The 19948-nt window shown below is 41.0% G+C and overlaps 1 protein-coding gene across 1 annotated transcript in view; it reads right to left on the bottom strand.

Moving 5' to 3' along the window:
- me1 (malic enzyme 1, NADP(+)-dependent, cytosolic) overlaps nucleotides 1-18766 on the bottom strand; it is an 82020-nt gene extending 63254 nt beyond the window's left edge. Inside the window, exon 1 of the mRNA XM_020091047.2 lies at nucleotides 18279-18766. Within this exon, the coding sequence (XP_019946606.1) occupies nucleotides 18279-18401 (123 nt within the window). The 5' untranslated portion in view covers nucleotides 18402-18766. The remainder of the gene's footprint in view (nucleotides 1-18278) is intronic.
- Between the last annotated feature and the right edge of the window lie 1182 nt (nucleotides 18767-19948).

Here is a 19948-nt window from a genome sequence, read left to right as displayed (position 1 = left end):
AACACAGGAAGCTCTGAAGCAATAACAGCACTTTGTCCACTGAAAGGTAAACTCATCAGAGATGGTGAACGTAGCACCTCCCACAGATTTACAGTGTTTTCATAAAACACTTGTGATTAGGGATGCACAAAAAACAGTATCAATAATCCTGGCAATATAATTTCCTTGAATAGCGATATAACAAAGTTCAATATATTTCAGTAGATCCCCATAGATCCCTTTCACCTAAATCTTACACAGTGGAGCTTTAACAGGAATAATAATGTGACATTCATTGTGATAATTATTGGAGCTGAAGCATATGAAAATGTGCACCTCGATAACACATAAGTGCACAAGTTTCTCAACTAATTTTGGTTTTGTGAGTACACTATCACCTCTGCACAGCCAGAATATATCATTCAGGATATGTGGCAGTATCATGAATCTGATTTACCAGCATGATGGTGAGCATTTCCCAAATTCTCTGTACAAATTTGGTGCTTAGGACAACGATGCTCATTTTGCATCTTGAATGTATTCAGCAGCTTGATTTCTGGACTGTATTTTATCTGACATCTGATTTAAAACACAGTCAAGCTATGAACCTCAGTGAAGTGTCACATTATTCCAATCAGATGTGGATATCTTAAACAATTAAAGAAAAAAAAAAATTGGAACGGAGAACCATGCCTTGTTCCTGGCCACCAAATCTCAGTCAGTGATTTCAATCGATCAGAGGTTAGGTGGTGGGATTAACAAAGATATAATATCCATGCATATAGCAAGCTAACTGGCTACAATAATTAAAAACCGCAACAGAAGTTTACTTTTCATCTGACGACCAGGCAACAAAATGTGACTTTACCTTGAAATCTGTCTTTAACACGTTTACCTTTGGCCATATCATTATAACCAAACCAAGCTGTCTGGAGCATTCAGGTGATGGGTGTTGAGAGCATTGGGGGGGCACGCAGGAGGCAGTACATCATGTATAAATTCCACTCCAGAAAGCTCAGTGTTTTTGTTTGCAGTACATTACTGTGTTTTATCCAATATCTTTTAACGTTCTTAGATATTTATCCATCACTTTCATTTCAACTAAACCTGTCCAGGGTGTACCCCACCTCCCGCCCAATCACTTAAGCTACCCTGCGACCCTCGAAGGATAAGAGGCATGGATAGATAGATGAATGGATGGATGGAACTTTTAGTTAAGTTAGTTTTTCCTTCATTTTTTATCGAGTACTTTTTACTTACTATTTGTGCTGTTTGAACAACTCATTCATTTATCCATATTCATCCATATGCAACATATGGTAAAAATATTTCCAGACTCTGGCCCTCACTCCCTGATTCCATGGCAGAAACCCTCCCCCATGCCTTCATCACCTCCCACCTGGATTACTGAAATGGCATCCTGTTCGGTATACCTGACAACATCCTGAAACGACTCCAATATAACTCCACTGCCAGGGTTCTCACCCGCACTAAGCCCTTCCAGCACAACAACCTGACCCTCATTCACCTCCACTGGCTCCCGATAAAGGCCCGGATTAACTACAAACTCCTCCTTCTCACTTACAAATCCCTCCACGCCCTCGCCCCACTATATTTTATCTACCTCCTCCAAACCTACACTCTGCTCAGTAGGCTCAAGTAGTCCTCAAACTCGCGTTTGCTCTCCATCCCTAACACCAAACTGCGAACTTTTGGAGACAGGGCCTTCTGTGTCGCGGCCCCCACCCTCTGGAACTCTCTCCCTGCCGAAATGCGCAACGCTGAATCTCTCGAAATCTACAAAAAACGCCTCAAGCACCACCTCTTCACTAAGGCCTATGGCCTCAGTTAATGCTCCACCCTGCTGCTAAATTCTATTCTGTATTATTACTTCTTTCTTTTCTCTTCTGTCTTGTCCTCACAGACATATATGTAAATCGTCCTTGGGTCCTGTGAAAGGCGCTATATAAATGCAGGCCATTATTATTATTATCATTATTATCATTATTATTATTATGTGTGGATATAAATATTTTTCTCCTTCTACTCCACAAAACTGTCATCTGCACCTCAGCGGTCCTATATCATATGTACCGTGTATGTAACCTTCCTGGTTTGACTCCTTTGTTACGTTGAATAAATCAATGACTCTTTTGGGAAATATTTTAGGGAAAATGTTAAAGTTTATAGAAGCTGAATATGCAATTAGTATATTCAGAATGTGTCTGTGGTCATGAGGACATGGAAAGAATAAGAATGCAGGTGTTACCATAGTGCAGTCTTTAGTAGTTTCCACTGAGGCAGCTAACCAAATCTAGTTTAGAGATATGACGTGTTCTTGTGTGCTCTCTTATATATTTGCATTTGGTTAGGGGATAAGTGTGTGTTGGAGGAGTGTTAAAAGGGAAGAGAGAAAGGGAGAGCGAATCCATTTATTCATGCCAGTATGTGTGTTTGTGCCCACTCTCTATGTTTGATCTGTAAAGCTAAAGAGGACATGAATCTGAATGGAAGTGACTGGACTGGTTTATGTCCAACACAAATACAAACACTCACACTCAAACTATTGACTTGTCCCCTTTAACACTCTCCTCCCCACTCATTAATTATCTCCAGCCCTCCATCTATCCCCTCTCTCCTTGCACTTAGAAAGACCTTAGAGCTTGAGAGTATCACTGCTGTCAGTCATCCAGGTTAATGGTGGGATATCTCTCATGCATGCTGTGTCAGTCATGTGCAATGTACAGCCATATGGAGCTGGCCCGCAGATGTTCTCGGATTTCACAAAGGCAAATTCTTCGAGTTTCATGGTAAACTTAAACCATGTCTTTTAAAAAAAACAACATATTTGGCTCACGCTTCACAGGAATGCATTTCCTGATTAGAAGGAAGCAAACCTGATGGCTTCACTGCACTCATTGTTCCTGATGACCATCGCAGTCATCCTACTCTATATAAATCCTATAGGCTTCAGCAATCAAGTGGAAACAGTAGGAACATAAGAAGGCCACTTTCCTGAACAGACAGGAGCAATGCTCAGTTGATAGTCTGTCTTTTCATGGTTGTCACAGGCAATAACAAAATGAAAAACTGTAACTATGAGTGTTACTTTTTTAATAGCATGATTTTTGTAGGTGTTGTTGGACACAATTATCCCACAATAAAATGCCCAATAGAAGTTGAGGAGAATCTCACATCTCTGTAGAAAAAAAAAGTATATTTTTAAGATTAAGCCTGAATAATTTATTGCTAAATCAACAAAGTTGATTGGAATTTGTGTTGGTGAGCTCACCCAAATATGGTGGTAGGTGTTAACTCCAGGGTACGGAAGAAACCAACTCGACAGTTAATGAGCATATAATAAAAAATTAAAATTAGATATTTTAAAGGGAAATGTTTTGCTTTCTTCTTGTTCTCAAATATTTTAAGTTAAAATTGGAAGTCGACTGCATAATTTAATGCTGGTACAAACATTTCAAGCTTTGTATTTTATTTTATGTTGATGGCCGCTTACAGAGAAAATGAAGTAGTATTAGCTGTAAATACATGAAACTGTGATTACTTAAAGGTACAGTGTACCTAAAGGTACAGTGTGTAGAATTTAGTGACATCTAGTGGTGAAGTTGCATGTTGCAGCTGAACACCCCTCACCTCACCCTCTCCTTCCAAACATGAAAAAGAAACTGTGGCAGCTTCAGTTGTTACAAAAACTCAAAAGGTGTTTAGTTTGTCCAGTATTTGTCCAAATATTTTAATAAAAAGAGCCTTTTCTGGGGTAATGAAAAGTACAATTCATACAATTTAAATGAAACGAACTAGTGAAAACATCATGGGAATTTTTCTACATTAAATTTCTGCCAATAGTTCCCTTTCACCTAAATCTTACACACTGGACCTTTAAGTCTAACATCTAACAGACTGGATCTTTGATTTCCCAAAGGAGAAACCCCCCTTCGCTGTTAGGTTGCACTCCCCTGGGATGGGTAGAGGTGAAATAATTTCCTGTGGTAACTTTGGTTGCTGTCTCTGCTTATCGCCTCCCCATTAAATTCTCGGAATTCTCTCCACCACAAAAACATATCTTCAGCTTACAGTTCTGGTTTGTCTTAGCTAACGTTCAGTTGGGGACAAGCGTGAGAAGTACAATAATTTGTGTGGCTTAGCTTTGGAAATAGCTTAATCAGGGATTCCTCTGAAGGTCGAGCCAGGAGTGAAATCAGATTATTTGATGGAGCAAGCAGAAGAGTTAGGGTGACACCCGGTTAACATATGTTCACTGGAAGTCTGTCAGAACAAGTCACAAACAAATGTAAGCATATTGCTACAAAACGCCTACTAATTTCTAAGAATGTACACAATGTGTCTGCAAAATCCATTGGCTTAGACTTTGCTCTAATTTACCTCATTCAAAAGCGAATCTAAATACACAAAGTGTCAGTGTCAACATCCTGAGGACAAGAGGTGAAAGTCTAACACAGTAATGTGAGCATGAAGGTCAAACATGTCTGCACTCATTTCCCATGGAGGTGAAGTACTGACACGCATCCTAAAGGCAAATGACCATCTCCACTGACATCACTTCAAAACAGTGCACATGCCAGAGAACCATATGGAAGTTATTTGGACTCACCAGATGTAGAGTGTGGGTATAAGCCTGACACTGGGTGACTTTTTCAGAAGACATTCTCCTCATTTTCCATGACAGGCCTGTGATCTTTTTCTAACCCCCCCCCCACATTGGTACAAGAAACGACTACAACCTTTGAGCTGCAACCTACACAATAAAAATGCAACACTTTGCAGAAAATGTAGCATTTAAATGAGTGTCCGGGTGAAGTATCAAATAATTGAAAACCTCACACAGCCTGGTTTATATGCATTCTTCAATGCATGAATTTCTGCGTGTGTAAAAGAAGGTTTGAGGGTGGGTGTGTTTGTGTCCACTGTACTGGGGAAACCTTGAAACACTCCAGAGCTGGTCTGCACTGTCTTAAACGGGAAGTTCCCTCTCATGTGGAAATCCCATTACAAATGGCCACAATGAATCTCCTGTCACAAATTCATGGTGACACACATGTTTGCTTTGGTGCCAATAAAAGCCACCAAATGAAAAGGAGAGAGATGTCATTTTTGTTTCTGCCATTGCTTCAAATCTTCAACCTGTATAAGTATCTATGAACAAACCCAACATGTGCTTGTTTTCGTTGAATATCACATTTCAACCACAGGCTCCTATGAGAAATCTAGCTCGGGGATATAGTATACAATAAATAATGCAATAATGAGCCCTAAACTGTTCCCAAACTTGAATTACTGCCTTGTGGTTAAATGACTCCGCCAAACAGTGAGGTTGTAGTTTACATCCATTTTATCATAATTAGAGTATAAATCCATGAGTTATGGCCGACACATTTTTTTTAAAGGTCACAGTGAGCTTGACTTTTGACCTCTGACCACCAAATTCAAATCAGCTCATCCTTGACTTAAAGCCAGATGCAATAAAATTCTGTCCAAAAGTTCAGGAGATGAACATGAGAGATGCACATATGTACAAATGTGCATTTGGAGGAAGGAACTTAAAGGGATATGATGTCTCAATGACCTTGACCACAAAATCAAATCAATACCAAGAAAATAAATGGAATTTAGTCCGTTTAAAAAAAAAAATTAATCTATTTTTATCCTATAGTCTGACTGCAGATTCCCAGTTTTTACCCATTTCATTACTTGTCTTCCACAACAAAGATGTTCTGTCATTGACAGTCAGTGGCTTTTCCTGCGGACATGGGTAAAATTGCTTATATTAATTAATAGGGGTCCCAGATGAACCCAAAGTAGCAAATTTAAGTGATTTGGTTCGAATTGAGTATTTACTAAATGGGAAACCATACCGTCTCAAAACTCTGGCAACATATTTTCAGTGTCTCTTGAGGCCATGATAATTAAATAAATACCCATGGAACATTCCTGTTTACCATAATGTCATCTATAACACATTTCTTCAATTAATTTTCAAAGAGAGATGCATTAATGCTATGATAATACATAACATGTATTATTGGATTTTTCCATAGCACTTTCTCCTTCTGCGACCTGCCTTTTGTTGAACTTCACCTCTTTTTTCCACAATGATGCACTGTATTAGCGTGTATCCTGCAATGGCTTACAAGCAATCAGAGACAGCTCATCATCCCCTGTCTTTCTCCTCCTCGTGTTAGTAGACCATCAGTGCTCAGTGATGGACAGGACTGCACCCTGAGCCCAATAAACCTGCCAGAGGGAGAAACACCAGACCACCTGTATGAAGTACCAAACAAATGGTTCATTCAATGCAATATGAGAGCAGAGGCTGATGTTCGTCGCCAGAGAAGTCTGAGGATGATCACTGAACGTAAAGTATAAGTCAAATTGATTCATTTGTTCATTTTTCTTGGGCATATCAGATGTCTTTTGACTGGTATTGTGTCAAGAAGGTTGGATTTTATAGTACATGTCTATGTGTTGTCTCCATGGAATGTGCCAGGCATGAATGTCACATAAAACACACAAAGAGACTGTTAATAATTTCTAGAGCAGAACGGAAGCAGTGCCTCAATGTGTACAGATTGTACAAAGCCTCAAAAATGGGTCAATGAGTTCTACAAATATTAGTATTAGTTTAGATCTCAATCTTCCTCTAAACAAAAGATACAGTTCAGTAAAAGTCACATAAGGCTGAATGCTTCAATGAAGGCAAATTAAATAGAGCAAAAGAAAAAATACGATAACACGAAATGGAATGTTACTTATCATTAAACCTAGGAACTAAATATATAGCCAGTGTCTTTTGTCCATGTAAGCTCTCACTTATTAAAATGTTTGTATTCAGTGTGTAACCACACATTAACATGTTGCTCTTTGGTGGCAAAAGATCTTAGCAAAGGCCAAATGGCCCCATCTGGCAGCTGCTAAAATGGCAGTCCCCACAGGGTTCAAGAGGATTGCCCTACAAATAATACCATTTAAAATTCATCCCTTCCTTTCAGGAGGAAGAACACAAATGAACTCCCATCCATCTCTTCTCCAGATCCTATGGCATGACTAGGCTTTTCCCAGTGAATGCCTCCCAATAAATGTGCCGTGGAGGACCTGCATGTGCCCTCTCTTTCCTAAACAACTTTGGTCATTAGCAGGCCAAGCACTTGAACTTTGTGCACTTAGACAAAGATCACTATTGTTTTCTCTATCAACATGTTAGTCAGATAAGAGCAGTAAGAAGCATGCTGAGAGCAAAAAGAGGAGTAATCAAGGTGAAGCTGAGCTCTGTGTGCTGAAATACATTTATATGTGTGGTTTGATCTCCCATCTTTCTATTTATTTGATCCAAATTACAGGTTTTCATCACACACTGGAGTGTAAAAAAATGTAATGACAGCCTTAAGAGTCCTGGGTTAACAAATACTGTCAGCTAAGTGCTGTTTCCAGGGTGTAAACGAGGCTCACGCTTTGGTTAACATGGGATTCTACACCATGTGATGAGATCTAGCAGCAATTATTGGTTACATTCAGGGACCTCTTAACCTGGCTAAATGTGACTCTGGTTAGCTTTCTTGATATATGCCTGTCAGTTATGGAATGTATGAACCAAGCAATCACCCTTAGGTGATGGTAAAACACCGTTTGAAGTAGGTGGTTTCAGTCCAGTCCTGAACAAACTCCGGAGCAGTTCATTTGTGATGGCAATGTGATCCGACCTCAATCCAACACTACTCCAAGGTGTGCTACACAATTTTGATCAAGTTTGGACCGGAGTGATTTCTGGGATCCAGCAGAGCATGTAGACTTAAGTATTTTATGTAGAGGTAGACGTGGATCCAGGTTAAATTGCACAGCATCAAAATATGCAATATTTCCTGTGGACCTTCTTCATGTATTTATTTGCTCCTGCCCAAGACACATCTGACCAATAAGCAGAGTGAAGGCTCTCATGTGGTTTGTACTGATGCATTTTGATTTGATTTATAACCATTTTGGTAAGCTGCATTTTGTATTGTCTGTTTCTTTCCTTTTGTAGACATGCCACTTTTTTGTGTTGATTATGCTATTTCTTTTACTTTGCTCTTTTCATATCTTGAGCACATTTTTAGTAGGATTTTGTATATATTTAGACTATATTTATGTTTTTTTAATTATATTCAAAAAACACTGCAAAAAGTACCAGGGAAAAGAGGTAGAAAAGTGATCTTGGCATATTGACAAATACACAGTCTTCAACATGTGTATAATTTCCCTGCCTGTCATATGATTATTATCAAAGCTTTCATGGACAACAACTACACATCTCTTGTGAGGGTACATGTGCTTCTATATTACTTCTCACTTTCCTGAGTCATGATCCCCACCTAGCAACACTGAGCTTTGAGACTGCCCAAAAGAAGTGTCCTAAATTCCTCATCCAGAGCAAATATGCAAGCGCAGGGCTCCTTAAATCATAAGGTGTCAACTTGTGAATGTACAGACACGCTTGTTGGCCAAACAGCCTTGAAAACCGAGCCACTGTTGACTTAGGGAGGGCAGCCTTGAGTGGGTGGAGGTAGCGGACATGTAGCGCTCTTCAAAGGCAGCCAATCCCCTTGAGGCAGCCTTTTCATGCTGAACAGTCCAGGTCCCTTAGGAGCCTGAGTGTTGCTGGGAAAGGGTCCTAGCCTAGATAGAATTCTGCAACTCTGTGAGTCCTTGGGTCCAAATATTCACTTTTGGCTCATAGTGCATCGGTTTCAGTGGTCATGTTCAGGTGATAGTATGGGGCTTTTCTAGCCCTTTCTGGCTGGCTGGCTGACTGACTTATGTTTATTTCTCTCATTCATAATGCTAATGTTGTGTGATGTAATGTAATTTGTAGAGTAATGTTTAAGCTCCAGTAATAAGACAGTGAAATGTCCACTGGCTGAACTATCTTAGTAGCACAGGAAATCCTTGATTAATCTCTTTGTAGTCTCAGAGAGGGCCAATCCTATTTCACTGGCTGTCTCAAAATAACTCTCTACTACTGAAGGCAATACTAAGAAGGAACCAGGATATCTCAACACCACCACAGAGGGGAAATAAAGCTGTTTTTGCATAGGCATTTTTTCTGTCATAGCAGTCTCCCACTCACCTCTGTGACAGCAGTAAGGACAACATCAATATTCACATGGGACATGTCAAGCTAATGTACGGGCCCCAGTTAAATGCATTTCCCTGTTATTAAAGCATCTTTCTCTAATGGCAGAAACAACCACATAGATAGCAGCTGGTTCTCTAAATGCACCCAGACAGTAAAAACATGGAAAAAACAGAGCTTGTCTCTCACAAAGCAACAGCATTGCTACTCTTAAAACACAGCAAAAGGCTGTAAAACACTGTCACTAGTAATGCAGGAGCTCTTGGTCACAGGCACAGCTCTTCAGTTGAGCAAGAAAAAGCTTTACCAGGGGTTTGTTTGGGCCTTGTTTGTGTTGGATCAGCTGGTGATGAACAAAAGTATCTGGAGTAAGGATAGGCTGGGTTGTACTTTTATAAACTGTAAAAGATGAATAATCAAACAACTGAAGGATGAAACTACTGGCAATCTAAGTGCTGATCAACTGGTCTAATTAGTTAGATCCTTGTTTCTTTTTTCTATTTAGTTTTGTTTCCTCCTTGAACTTTATAAAGTGATGTTTTCTGCTGTGCTCAGGCACATTTTTACCATTGACTCCTGTTTCATAACTGTCTGGAAGTTAGTCCTCTGCACAACACTTAAAATAAAACAGAGGGGTTTAAAACATGGTTCAACTCCAATAATAAGCCATGATAGCGGCCTGCATTTTGGCTTCTCCAGTTCTCTCGAAGGTCAGCACAGTCAATCAAATTACTTTCGGTCAAAGGCAGAAATTGGTGGGTCAAAGTTCACAAACGCTTGACACCAAAAACAATAATAACTGCATGATGGAAGCATTTCAATTGGAAATAATCCATTTCAAATGTTGGTGTGACTGGGACTTTAGGGCTTTATCTTAATACCATTATTGCTAACCTCCTCATTGTTTGTATGCGGCTGCAAGTACACAAAGGCAATCAACACATCAAAACACAATCAGTCATACTGTCAGTCTTCTCTCAGACCTTGAGAAACCCATTTGAACATAATGGTCATGCGTCCACCATGTAGTAGAATGCTGAAACAAAATACTACCTTTAAATTCTTGACTGTTACAACAGTCAAGCCCTCCTCCACTCTTCCACCATTCCAATATAACAGACAAAAGACGCATTGAGGAGGAGAGGAGGAAAAAAAGACAGGAGGGATGCTTGAGATGAGCTTCATAGGAAGGTGACGAGGCTCAGACTGTCTCCCCGTCTCTGTCTGGGACAAGCTAATGACTTCTCCATTGAGCTCACATGAATGAGGACCATCTTTCAAAAAACACAAAGGTGATCTGAGGAGATAGGGGTATTTAGAGGGACCTGCTGCTGAATAAACACAGCATCAGATATGTGTGTGTGTGTGTGTGTGTGTGTGTGTGTGTGTGTGTGTGTGTGTGTGTGTGTGTGTAAAAAGCTTGAGTTTGCAGGTTACTGGAGGAGAATAAGCATGCACTTTCTCTGTCTGGCCGATCCACTCCGGTCCATCAGAGGAATGTCTGGTCACTAGCAATGCGTGCGGTCGCTCTGAAACACCTGGCCACACCTGGGACAACCCGTCCACCCCTAACGCACACACACACACTCAAACAGTGCGCGCACACATTCACAGAGCTCTGCGGTCCATCTAGGGAGGGGGATTGACAAGTGCAGCTGCTCTGTTTGAAGCCTGAACAGAGAACGGTTTGTCCCATTTTCATCGCTCGGTTAAACGTAGCCTTGTAATCTGATGACCAGCATCATCGTGTTCAACCTCACATAACCACTGTCATTCATTTCAAAACATCCTGTAACATATATACACACACTGTTATTTCAACATCATTTCTGCTCAGAATCAGACTGATGACTGATGCAGATTGATGTCAGTAACCCATGTGCAGTAGCCATACAGCAATATGGTTGAGATTAGGCAATTTAGCAACACACATTCAGGATATGAAAGTTTTCTGTAATTAAAGGTATTTAAAGGGTCTTGATTGAGGGTTTGAAAGTTGCTTGCAGTTTTGTGAAATCAAACGGTACAGCCCAAGATTTGCGGAAATACAACAAGCAAGAATACAAATAGCACAAAAACGTACCAGACAATACCTGTTCACACATGACAATAGAATGCATCCTGAATCTGTCTAGCTCTATATGCCAATAATCATTATTTTTACAAAGTCTGAGTTTACAGAGGTGTCCATCCGATGACAGTGTGTATGTGTGTGTGTTGGAGCGAGACAGAGAGAGCGAGAGTGTGTAAGGAGTCAGATGCTGAATGAATAATGGGCTGTGCAAAGGAATAAGATTGTATCCATTGATCACAAGTATTGATATTGTGGCATTGAGTAGGTCGTCCTTAATATGAGGTCCTGGACTCCTTTGTGTTCATACAGCAAAAATAATTGTGCCACATTTGTCCCAGACCACCTCTAAATGTGGTTTAAGTCATCATATCTCAAGACGTATTAAGGAGGCATTTAGCTGGTTAGCATGCTAACAGTAAACTCAAAAGCTGAGGCTTATAGGAATGCTATTTGTTTAGTGTGTACTCAACCATTAACCATTAAGTGTAACAAAGAACAAATTTAAGTTGTTGTCATTTTCATGGCACCAGAGGAAAATCACCCACTCACTATTCCCTACTTCACTCTGTAGTGACTCCTATAGGCACTACAGAGTGAGCTCATCTGGAGAAGACAAAAACGCTTTTGGACACTACTTGGTGCATTTTCTCTGCACTGGTAATGACGTCACTGTCGCAGGATTATGACGTACAACAACAACCAACAATCGGCCAGTGGAAAATCCAACAGTAAACTTTAAACATTTATTTTACACTAGTATTAAAACTTTCAGGTAAAAAACATGTTGAATAAACATCTTTAAATGTAGAAATAAACTTATTTCCCACAGTTTGTGCTGTGATGAGCTGCTGTATTTACATTTGTACGACAGGTCGGCCGTGAGTGCAGTGCATGATGGTATATATTGCTTGGTTCGTGACTATCAGTTGAAACTACTTTTCATGATGCATTGTGGGAAACAATGAGTGCATTATATAGAGTATAAAAAACAAAACATTTGGACCCCACAACAAAACGGAGAACTCACTATGTAGTCCACTATGTAAGTGAGTGATTTCGGGCACAGCTATTATATTCATCATGGGGAACAGGAACCTCCACATTTCATACAGGCCATCCTTTTCACTCAAGCCAAAAATGTCAACCACATCATCACAGGGGTAGACTTCACCTTTTGGGGACCATGAATGGCTAGCACCTCAAAAGCTCACCTGTACAAGAACCAAAAAAGCATCCTACATGTTAGAAATACAAGTTGCTACGTGCTGGAGCTATATTTTGGCTTCGCACAATGACTTCCTGGACTCCCTAGATGTGAGCTGACTGAACCAGGCCTGGAACTTAGCTATCACTACTTGCAGTCTTTATGCTGAGCTACTGTAAAATAGTCACAGATGGCCTCTAGCTTCTTACTGTTTATCTTGCTCAATTGATTTTGGTATCAACCTTATCATCTAATCTTTTCAACATGTGTCCTAATTAGCATTGTTTTTTCCTAATTTTGGCAAAAAATATAATTTGCTTAAAACCACTGTTCTATCTTCACAGACATCCATCACAGAATTTCCCCTGAAACGTAGATAATTGGAGAATAGGGGCCCAAGACTAGAGACCAATAATTTTAGAAAGATTACCACGGTCCATGGGAACCTTGGCTAGCAGCACAAACAAATCATTGCTGTAATACTTCGTCAACACACAACAATGTCAGCGTGTTGACTGTGCAGAAAACAAACTTTGCCCTCGTGTCATGCTGACATGGTGATTCAGTGGGAATAAGAGTTCCAGACGCCACGGGCTTAAGTCTGTGCCAGATCATCAGGCTGCTTTCTCACAGGCACCTTTAACCAATTGAGACATAATTCTATCAGAGTGCATGGACTGTTATGAAAACGTTATCAAGCCTCACCAGAGACACAGACCAGCTGGAGTACATTATGTCTCCCATGGAAAGCTCAGCAAATTAGTCACTGTACAGTAACAACCAAAGCACGATATACCAAAAGAAGAGAGCCAGACAGAAACTCAGCATTCAGAGGCTTAAATGATGCATGATGTTTGTGATTCAGAAAACCTCAATAAACAAAACGTTGCGGTTTCAATCAAGGGGATCAATTTGTGTTCTCATAGGATTTAGTGCTAAACGGCATGAATGACAGCACCATTTCTCACTCAGGGACCAAATGTATTTGAATGCAGGTCTTGTGAGTATAGTTAATTGTTGGAACAAGTAAAAGACAGCTGCTGTAAAACTGTAAAGAATGATCAACAAACAAAGACAAGCTGCACGTCTTATTCTCCTCAACCTTTATAACTGTCTATGCTTGTTACTGACTTCAACCACAGTACAGAGCCAGTGAATGGGCATCTGTTGGTTGCCGACACACAGCTCAGTTCAGTGTTTGAGGTGAAACAGCATCCCTGATTGGGTGCTAAGAGCGTTTTTGAGAAGTTTGTTGTTGTTTTTCAAAGCCGCGGCAGTCGGAACCAGCGTCAGAGAGACGTACTGAGGGCCGGGATTCACACAGATGCCTCATTAATGTGTGATCAAGAGAGACAGAGGACGTCTGTGGAGCGTGGCCGGCGCTCTCTTCCTCGTCACAGAGAACCCTTTCTGCAACATGCAAACCACTTCATCTCTTTATTGCATGGTGAACACACACCTATAATATCCGGTTCCACCTCTGGCAGAGGGAGGAGGGAGTAAGGAGTGTTAACCAAAGAGGAAGGTGAAGCTGTGTGAGTGCGAGCATGTGTGTGTGCCCATACATCTGCTCTGCATGCATATATGTGTAGAGAGATTAAAAGGAAATCGAATCCTGCCCGGGGTGAGTACAGGCTGCTTTCAGCGCCGCGACCCTCAGCATCAATTAGCAGGTTGTGCTGTGACTGGCTCCTGTTAGAGGTGAAGTGGACCAGCTGAGGGAGGTAAACACACCTCATCCCCAGGGCTCTCTGAAATCAGAGGGAAGGCAACAATGTGCCACTGCCTGAGCCACAGAAGCTCGTCTGTGCCTGCCTGCTAACGCGCTTTAGCAGTCATTTCCTACCTTCTCCTCCAATTTCCTCACCCCAGTTCATGTACGGGACTGACAGGGAATGGTTCACCTGGCTGCTTAAGGAACCCTTTTTTGTGCTATTACTGTAACGTGTGTGTTTGGTGGAGCCTGTGTTTTGAGTCATTAAAGCCAAATCAAGAGAGGATCAAGGTTAACAATCATTCTGTATGCAATGACAGTTTGGGTACCTTCTTAAACCAATAAAAAAAATAAGACAATTCTGTGATATTGTGCATAAGCTGGAAAAAAATCATGAAAAATTTAAACTACAATGTCCCCACACGTTGGTGAAGCGATAAGCACTGTCACCTCACAGCAAGACGGTTCTCTGTTCAATACGTATGTTTGGAGTTTGCATGTTCCCCCCATTAAAAATTGTACATACGTTTTGTGTGAATGAGAGAGGGAATGGTCGTTCGTTTCTGTATGACCCCGCGATACACTGGTGAACTGTTCAGGGTGTACCCCACCTCTCGCCCAATATCAGCAGAGATTGGCTCCAGCTCCCCAGCAACCCCCCAAAGAATAAGTAGTACAGATAATAGGTCAGATGATTTATGTGAGTCTGTCATAAATCCCCAGATCACAAAAGAACTTTAATAAAAACAGACGAAACATCCCACGTTGTAGATCAGTCATGCATCCACATGGATTTAGGTCAACCCTTCCAGCCCTCTTTAAGAGCCCCACTGTACACTGGGTCCATTCAGGGCCCCAAGGTGTAAATTGGGATGTAAACAAACCGTTTACTGGGCCAGCTTCTACACACTGAAGCTCAAGGCCTACAGATTGACCTCTCACACTAAACAAGCATCCTCATGGACTAAAAAGAAAGTTTTCAAATCCGATCAGTAGGAAAATGTTCTCTGAACAAATTCAAGTTTTATTAGGAGAATATCAAAAGGGGTTGTTGAGACAAAAAGATTGCTCATGTCAGCAGTGAACACTGAAGCTTCACAACATGTCGATGAACAACAGACTGACCACCAGACCTGTGCTTTGGTACCTAGACTGTGATTACACAGCAACATTTAGTGATCGTCAACAAGTGGTTAGCAACACATGATCCACTGCAAATGAAGTTAATATATAGACAGAGCACAAACAACAGCAGTGAGAGAAATGGCATATAACTTACCAATACCAAACCTAGCAGTTACTTAAATTTTCCAGTTACATAGAGAAAAGCAATTGTAGACACAAACAGCAAAGAACTAAGTGCAGCCAAGAACTAAGTGCGAAGAAAATGAAGGGAGCTAAAAGAGCGTAAAGTAAATAAAAAAATCAATAAAAGAAAAAGGTTATCACAGATGTACAAATATATATAATGCATGATGAAGGGGAGATCCATTGAATATGCAGTTCAAAATGTCAAACAGAGCGAAGTACGAAGTACACACAAACACACACAAAACTTTGTATCTATTTAGGTTTCATTGCAGAGCAGCATCAACTTCCTGCCGGCCTGTCTTTACATGCTTTCAGGCACATGTTGAGTGTAGGTCATCTGTGTTTAGACACACACAATCAATGTAGTCACACAGAATTTGAAGAGATAAAAAACACGATTTGAAATTTGAAATATTGGAGTCATCTCTGTCTAGATTAGCACTAAGCTTCCCTTGAATCTGATCATTTATTTTACACAGGGGAGATTTTTGTAGTGTCTATTCTATTTTGTTGAAGAACCGGATCTCTGTCTATTTTCTACTATATTATAATCCAGCTAACTTCCAGCTTAATCGTTAAATTGTGGTGTCCTAATTCTAAACGACATCTGGATGTGTATATTTTATTAAACATATTCCCCTGATTAAACAAACATGGTCTACCCTTTAAACCTTGCATTTGCATGTTAGTGTAAAACACCATGTTTGCAAACTATGGCCTAATTTGTTCCTATTAGTCATAATGTATCTCTGTGCACACACCTCACCTCACTCACCCCTGCACACCATGCACACTCTCGCACTAACACAAACACACACAGGGTTGATGCGCAGTATGCTGCGGTGTCTGGAGTGGAGTCATTAAGTTGACCGACAAACGGGTCTCTGTGCAGCCACCACAACACCACCCCTCACCCTAAACACACTGGCCTGTTTGAACTCCACTGTCTCACTTATCAGCTCGGTGTCAACACCGCTCCGGCTGTAAGCTCCTTCAGCGGTGATTAAACTGCCTGGGGCTGTTATCACACAGGAACTGCTGTCATACTAAAAACGAGCAGACTCTCTGTGGTTTGCAACATCATATTTTGGATTTTGTATCTATGAAAGCAAAGGGAAATTAACCAGAGCAATTTCAATGTTTTCCTGTCGCTGCCAACAGGGAAGCATGAGGATTTGTCCAGGGAGTGTGCAGAAGTCAGCTCCGAGGGGGGAAAATTAGACTGCACAAGTGTTCTAAAATTAGCCTGACATTGACAAAGAGCAGTCAGACCACGCTCAGTGTTCACAGGGCACGCCTGACGTTAAGAGTGACCCTGATCAAGCCAGTTGTTCTGATGGCCAGTCAGCACCATGGACAGAGACCCTGTCCCCATGGCCTGACCTGTGGGGCCCACTCCCACCACACAGACCAGGAACACACTGGAAGGACTCAAAGGCTGCCAGGGGCCCTTTTGTTAAAGATACGTTTACAGCATGGGGAAAAAAAGGAATAAACAACAGCGAATGGTGGTCAATATAATCATGTGAGAAAACTCAGCACTAAAATGAAAAGAGGTGCATCAACTAGTGGCAGCCTGTTGTAGCTCTTGCTCACTTGAGCTTTTTCTCCTTCAAACTATGGTCGTTTTGATTCTTTTGTCCATTTGCTCGTGTTAATAGTGCATGTTTACTTATTTATCACTTTCACTTATGTCTATCTTTAACTCTCCTCTCACTAAATTTCCCAGTTGTGGGACAAGCAAAGGATTATCTTAAAAAGCTTGTACTTATAATTAGAGGGTTGACAGACATTACCATTGCAATATGAGTCACGATGATTCATTTGATTTTCATGGGGAAAAAAAATTAAAATAATGATTGGGTCATTTTTGCTGGAGTCTGTACTAGTCATGGTCCCCTACATCTGGAGAACAGCCTATGATTTATAGGCATCTGTGTTTGGTCATTTTTATTAGTTTATTGTGACACAACTCAGCTTTATCAAACAGTTGCATCTGTGATTTGGATTTTGCACTCGGCCACATTGTGATTTTGATAAAGGTCTGTGTATCATTATTTATAACTCAGCTGTTCTCTCACGAGTTGCATGATTAAGCAACTTCCATTGTTCCTCTTCAAGAGAGGAAGTGAAAACAAGCCTCAATCTGAAATGTCTGTGTGAGTTCGAAGAGGCAGTGGTGACTTGCACTGACTGCGATCGATGTCCACTGTCACACTGGTCTCAGGGCAGGTTTTAACAATGAGACGAATCCCTTGTTGCACTGTTGGTGAGGAGGAAGATGGGCTGGAAATGTCATGTGATACGTGACAGGGCAGTAATGGCCTCTTTAAATCTAAATATAACCCAGTGTAAAGCTGAGACCTAAACCCTGCTGGCTGGTGCTGCGTTCATAGGCGCCCTGGGGCTCCAGAAAACCAAATAAAAAGTTGTTTGGTGTCAATCATACTTCACATCTCAAATACTCGTGTTGTTGCTTCTTTCACAGTGAGATGAGGAGGTGCAAAGCGAGTATGATGCTCAATGCAACACCTCATTAAGATCAGTGAGCATCTTTAACAGTAGCACTTGAGCACCTTGTTAGCAAAGCGTTGCCAACGGTTGCTACCGGACCTGCATCACAGTAGCTGTTAGCTTAGCACCACGTAAAAGTTAGTACACGTATTGAGCTGTGGTATCACTGAGCACCCCCACCTTCCCCCCCCCACACACACACACACATCATCACAGTGACATTTAAAGCAGGTGGTGTGATTTCCCACAGTCCCTGAAGGCCGCAGCCAACCTGTCCGTCTCGGACAGAACCAACGTGGGAACTCGAACGCACCGCGTGTGCCGGGGTGTCCACACTCACCTTGTTGAGCAGGGGGCTCCGGGTCACGTCGCAGCCCCTCTTCCGGGTGTACACGACGGTTTTCCCGCCGGACCTCTGCATCTCCGCGTCCACCGACTCCCGTCTGACCAGCCCGTGTGCCATGTCTTTAAATAGAGCGACGCGGTGAACTATTGTGAACTCAACAAGTGCGGCCGCTCGGCTCAGGTCCCTCGTGCACAGTGAGAGGAAGAAGAGTCGGGGAGTGTTTATCACTCCGGCTTTTATTGTTCCCCGCTCTGTCCCCGCACATCGGCGGGCCACCGGGTTCACTGGGTGTCACACCTGCGTCGTGTCACACCTGCGTGTCGGACACGTGCACCTGAAGGGAACGCTCTCTTCTATTCTCCGTGAAAATGTGAAATCATAAAACGTATTCAAACTGAATCACATACGTTTGTTTCTGATCCATGAGAGCTGCAGGTATTGAAGAGGTTTTTAGGATTTCTGTGTAGTAGGCCACAGCACAGAATGTAATGTGTTAAATCAGTCAAGCCTCCTTTAATATAAAGTATTTCATCACTATCTTCACTCATTTTAAAGGAATTGTGCAGAGTTGTGTGTGCTGTGTCTCTAAGTTCAATATAATAACATTCATACTCTTAATTATTTGCTTATTTTAGAGGATAGTTCACCCAAAATTGAAAAATCACTCATTATCTACTCACCACTATGCAGATGGGGGCTAATTACATGGCTTCATGTGTAAATGAAGCCATCTCCAGTCTAATTTGAATGTCAGGGCTTAGGGACACTTGGATGAAACAACAGGAGCAGTATGTTTAATGATTATTTTCAGTTTGAAGAAAGGGTCACCAGTTACTTCAATTGTATTGGATTTGGCTGCAATGTTGTTTACCCCTGAAAATCCAGAAGCTTTTTGTGGACTCAAACAATTCAAAAATAAAAAATAATATTTGACCAGAGCTTCAGCATTACATGAGAAAATTTCGAGGCACCAGCGTAGTACTTAACGTAGTATGATTGTAAAACTGGATTAATATTGGCACTACTGTTAGTATAGTGTTAATGGCAGGAGGATACAATTAGCAATTTCACTAGTATTAGGGCCACTTCAAGGGAAAATATATCTGAGATTTTAAGAATAAAGACGAGAAAAGTTGTACAATTCTGAGAACAAAGTCGCAATATAACGAGAATGAAATCCTAATTTAATGAGGAGAAAATTCACAATATATTAAAATTATAATTCTCCTGGAAAGAAGCAGCAAGGAGAACCTGTTCACGTCGGACTCCCACTCCTTTTGGATCCAAAACCTTGATCCAGTCTCAAAGTCAAAGTCAAAGTCTCATTGTTAAAAGAGAAATTACAAAACCCCTTAGAATATCACTCAGATGTAACCAATGATTACCTTACAGTTGTCCACTGCCAAACGTCCGCCATAAAGAGTTTGTTTCTGTCTTCAGAGTAGACAGAAAAGTCCTGATACCTAATAATGTGGTACTGATAAGCCAAAAGATGAAGTATTTTGTTATTTGTGAAACATCTACTAAGTATAACATTTTAACGTAGATGTCAGGCTGATCTTCTGATATTTCCCCTCTAGCATGACACACACACAATATGTTTTTATTCTCTAAATTTATGACTTTATTCTTGTAAAGTGAAAACGTTTTTTCTTTTCTCATAT

The sequence above is a fragment of the Paralichthys olivaceus genome, chromosome 13, assembly GCF_024713975.1.
Source record: "Paralichthys olivaceus isolate ysfri-2021 chromosome 13, ASM2471397v2, whole genome shotgun sequence".
Taxonomy (NCBI): Eukaryota; Metazoa; Chordata; class Actinopteri; order Pleuronectiformes; family Paralichthyidae; genus Paralichthys; species Paralichthys olivaceus.
The sequence above is the reverse complement of the archived record's forward strand: the minus strand, read 5'-3'. Positions and strand labels throughout refer to the sequence as shown.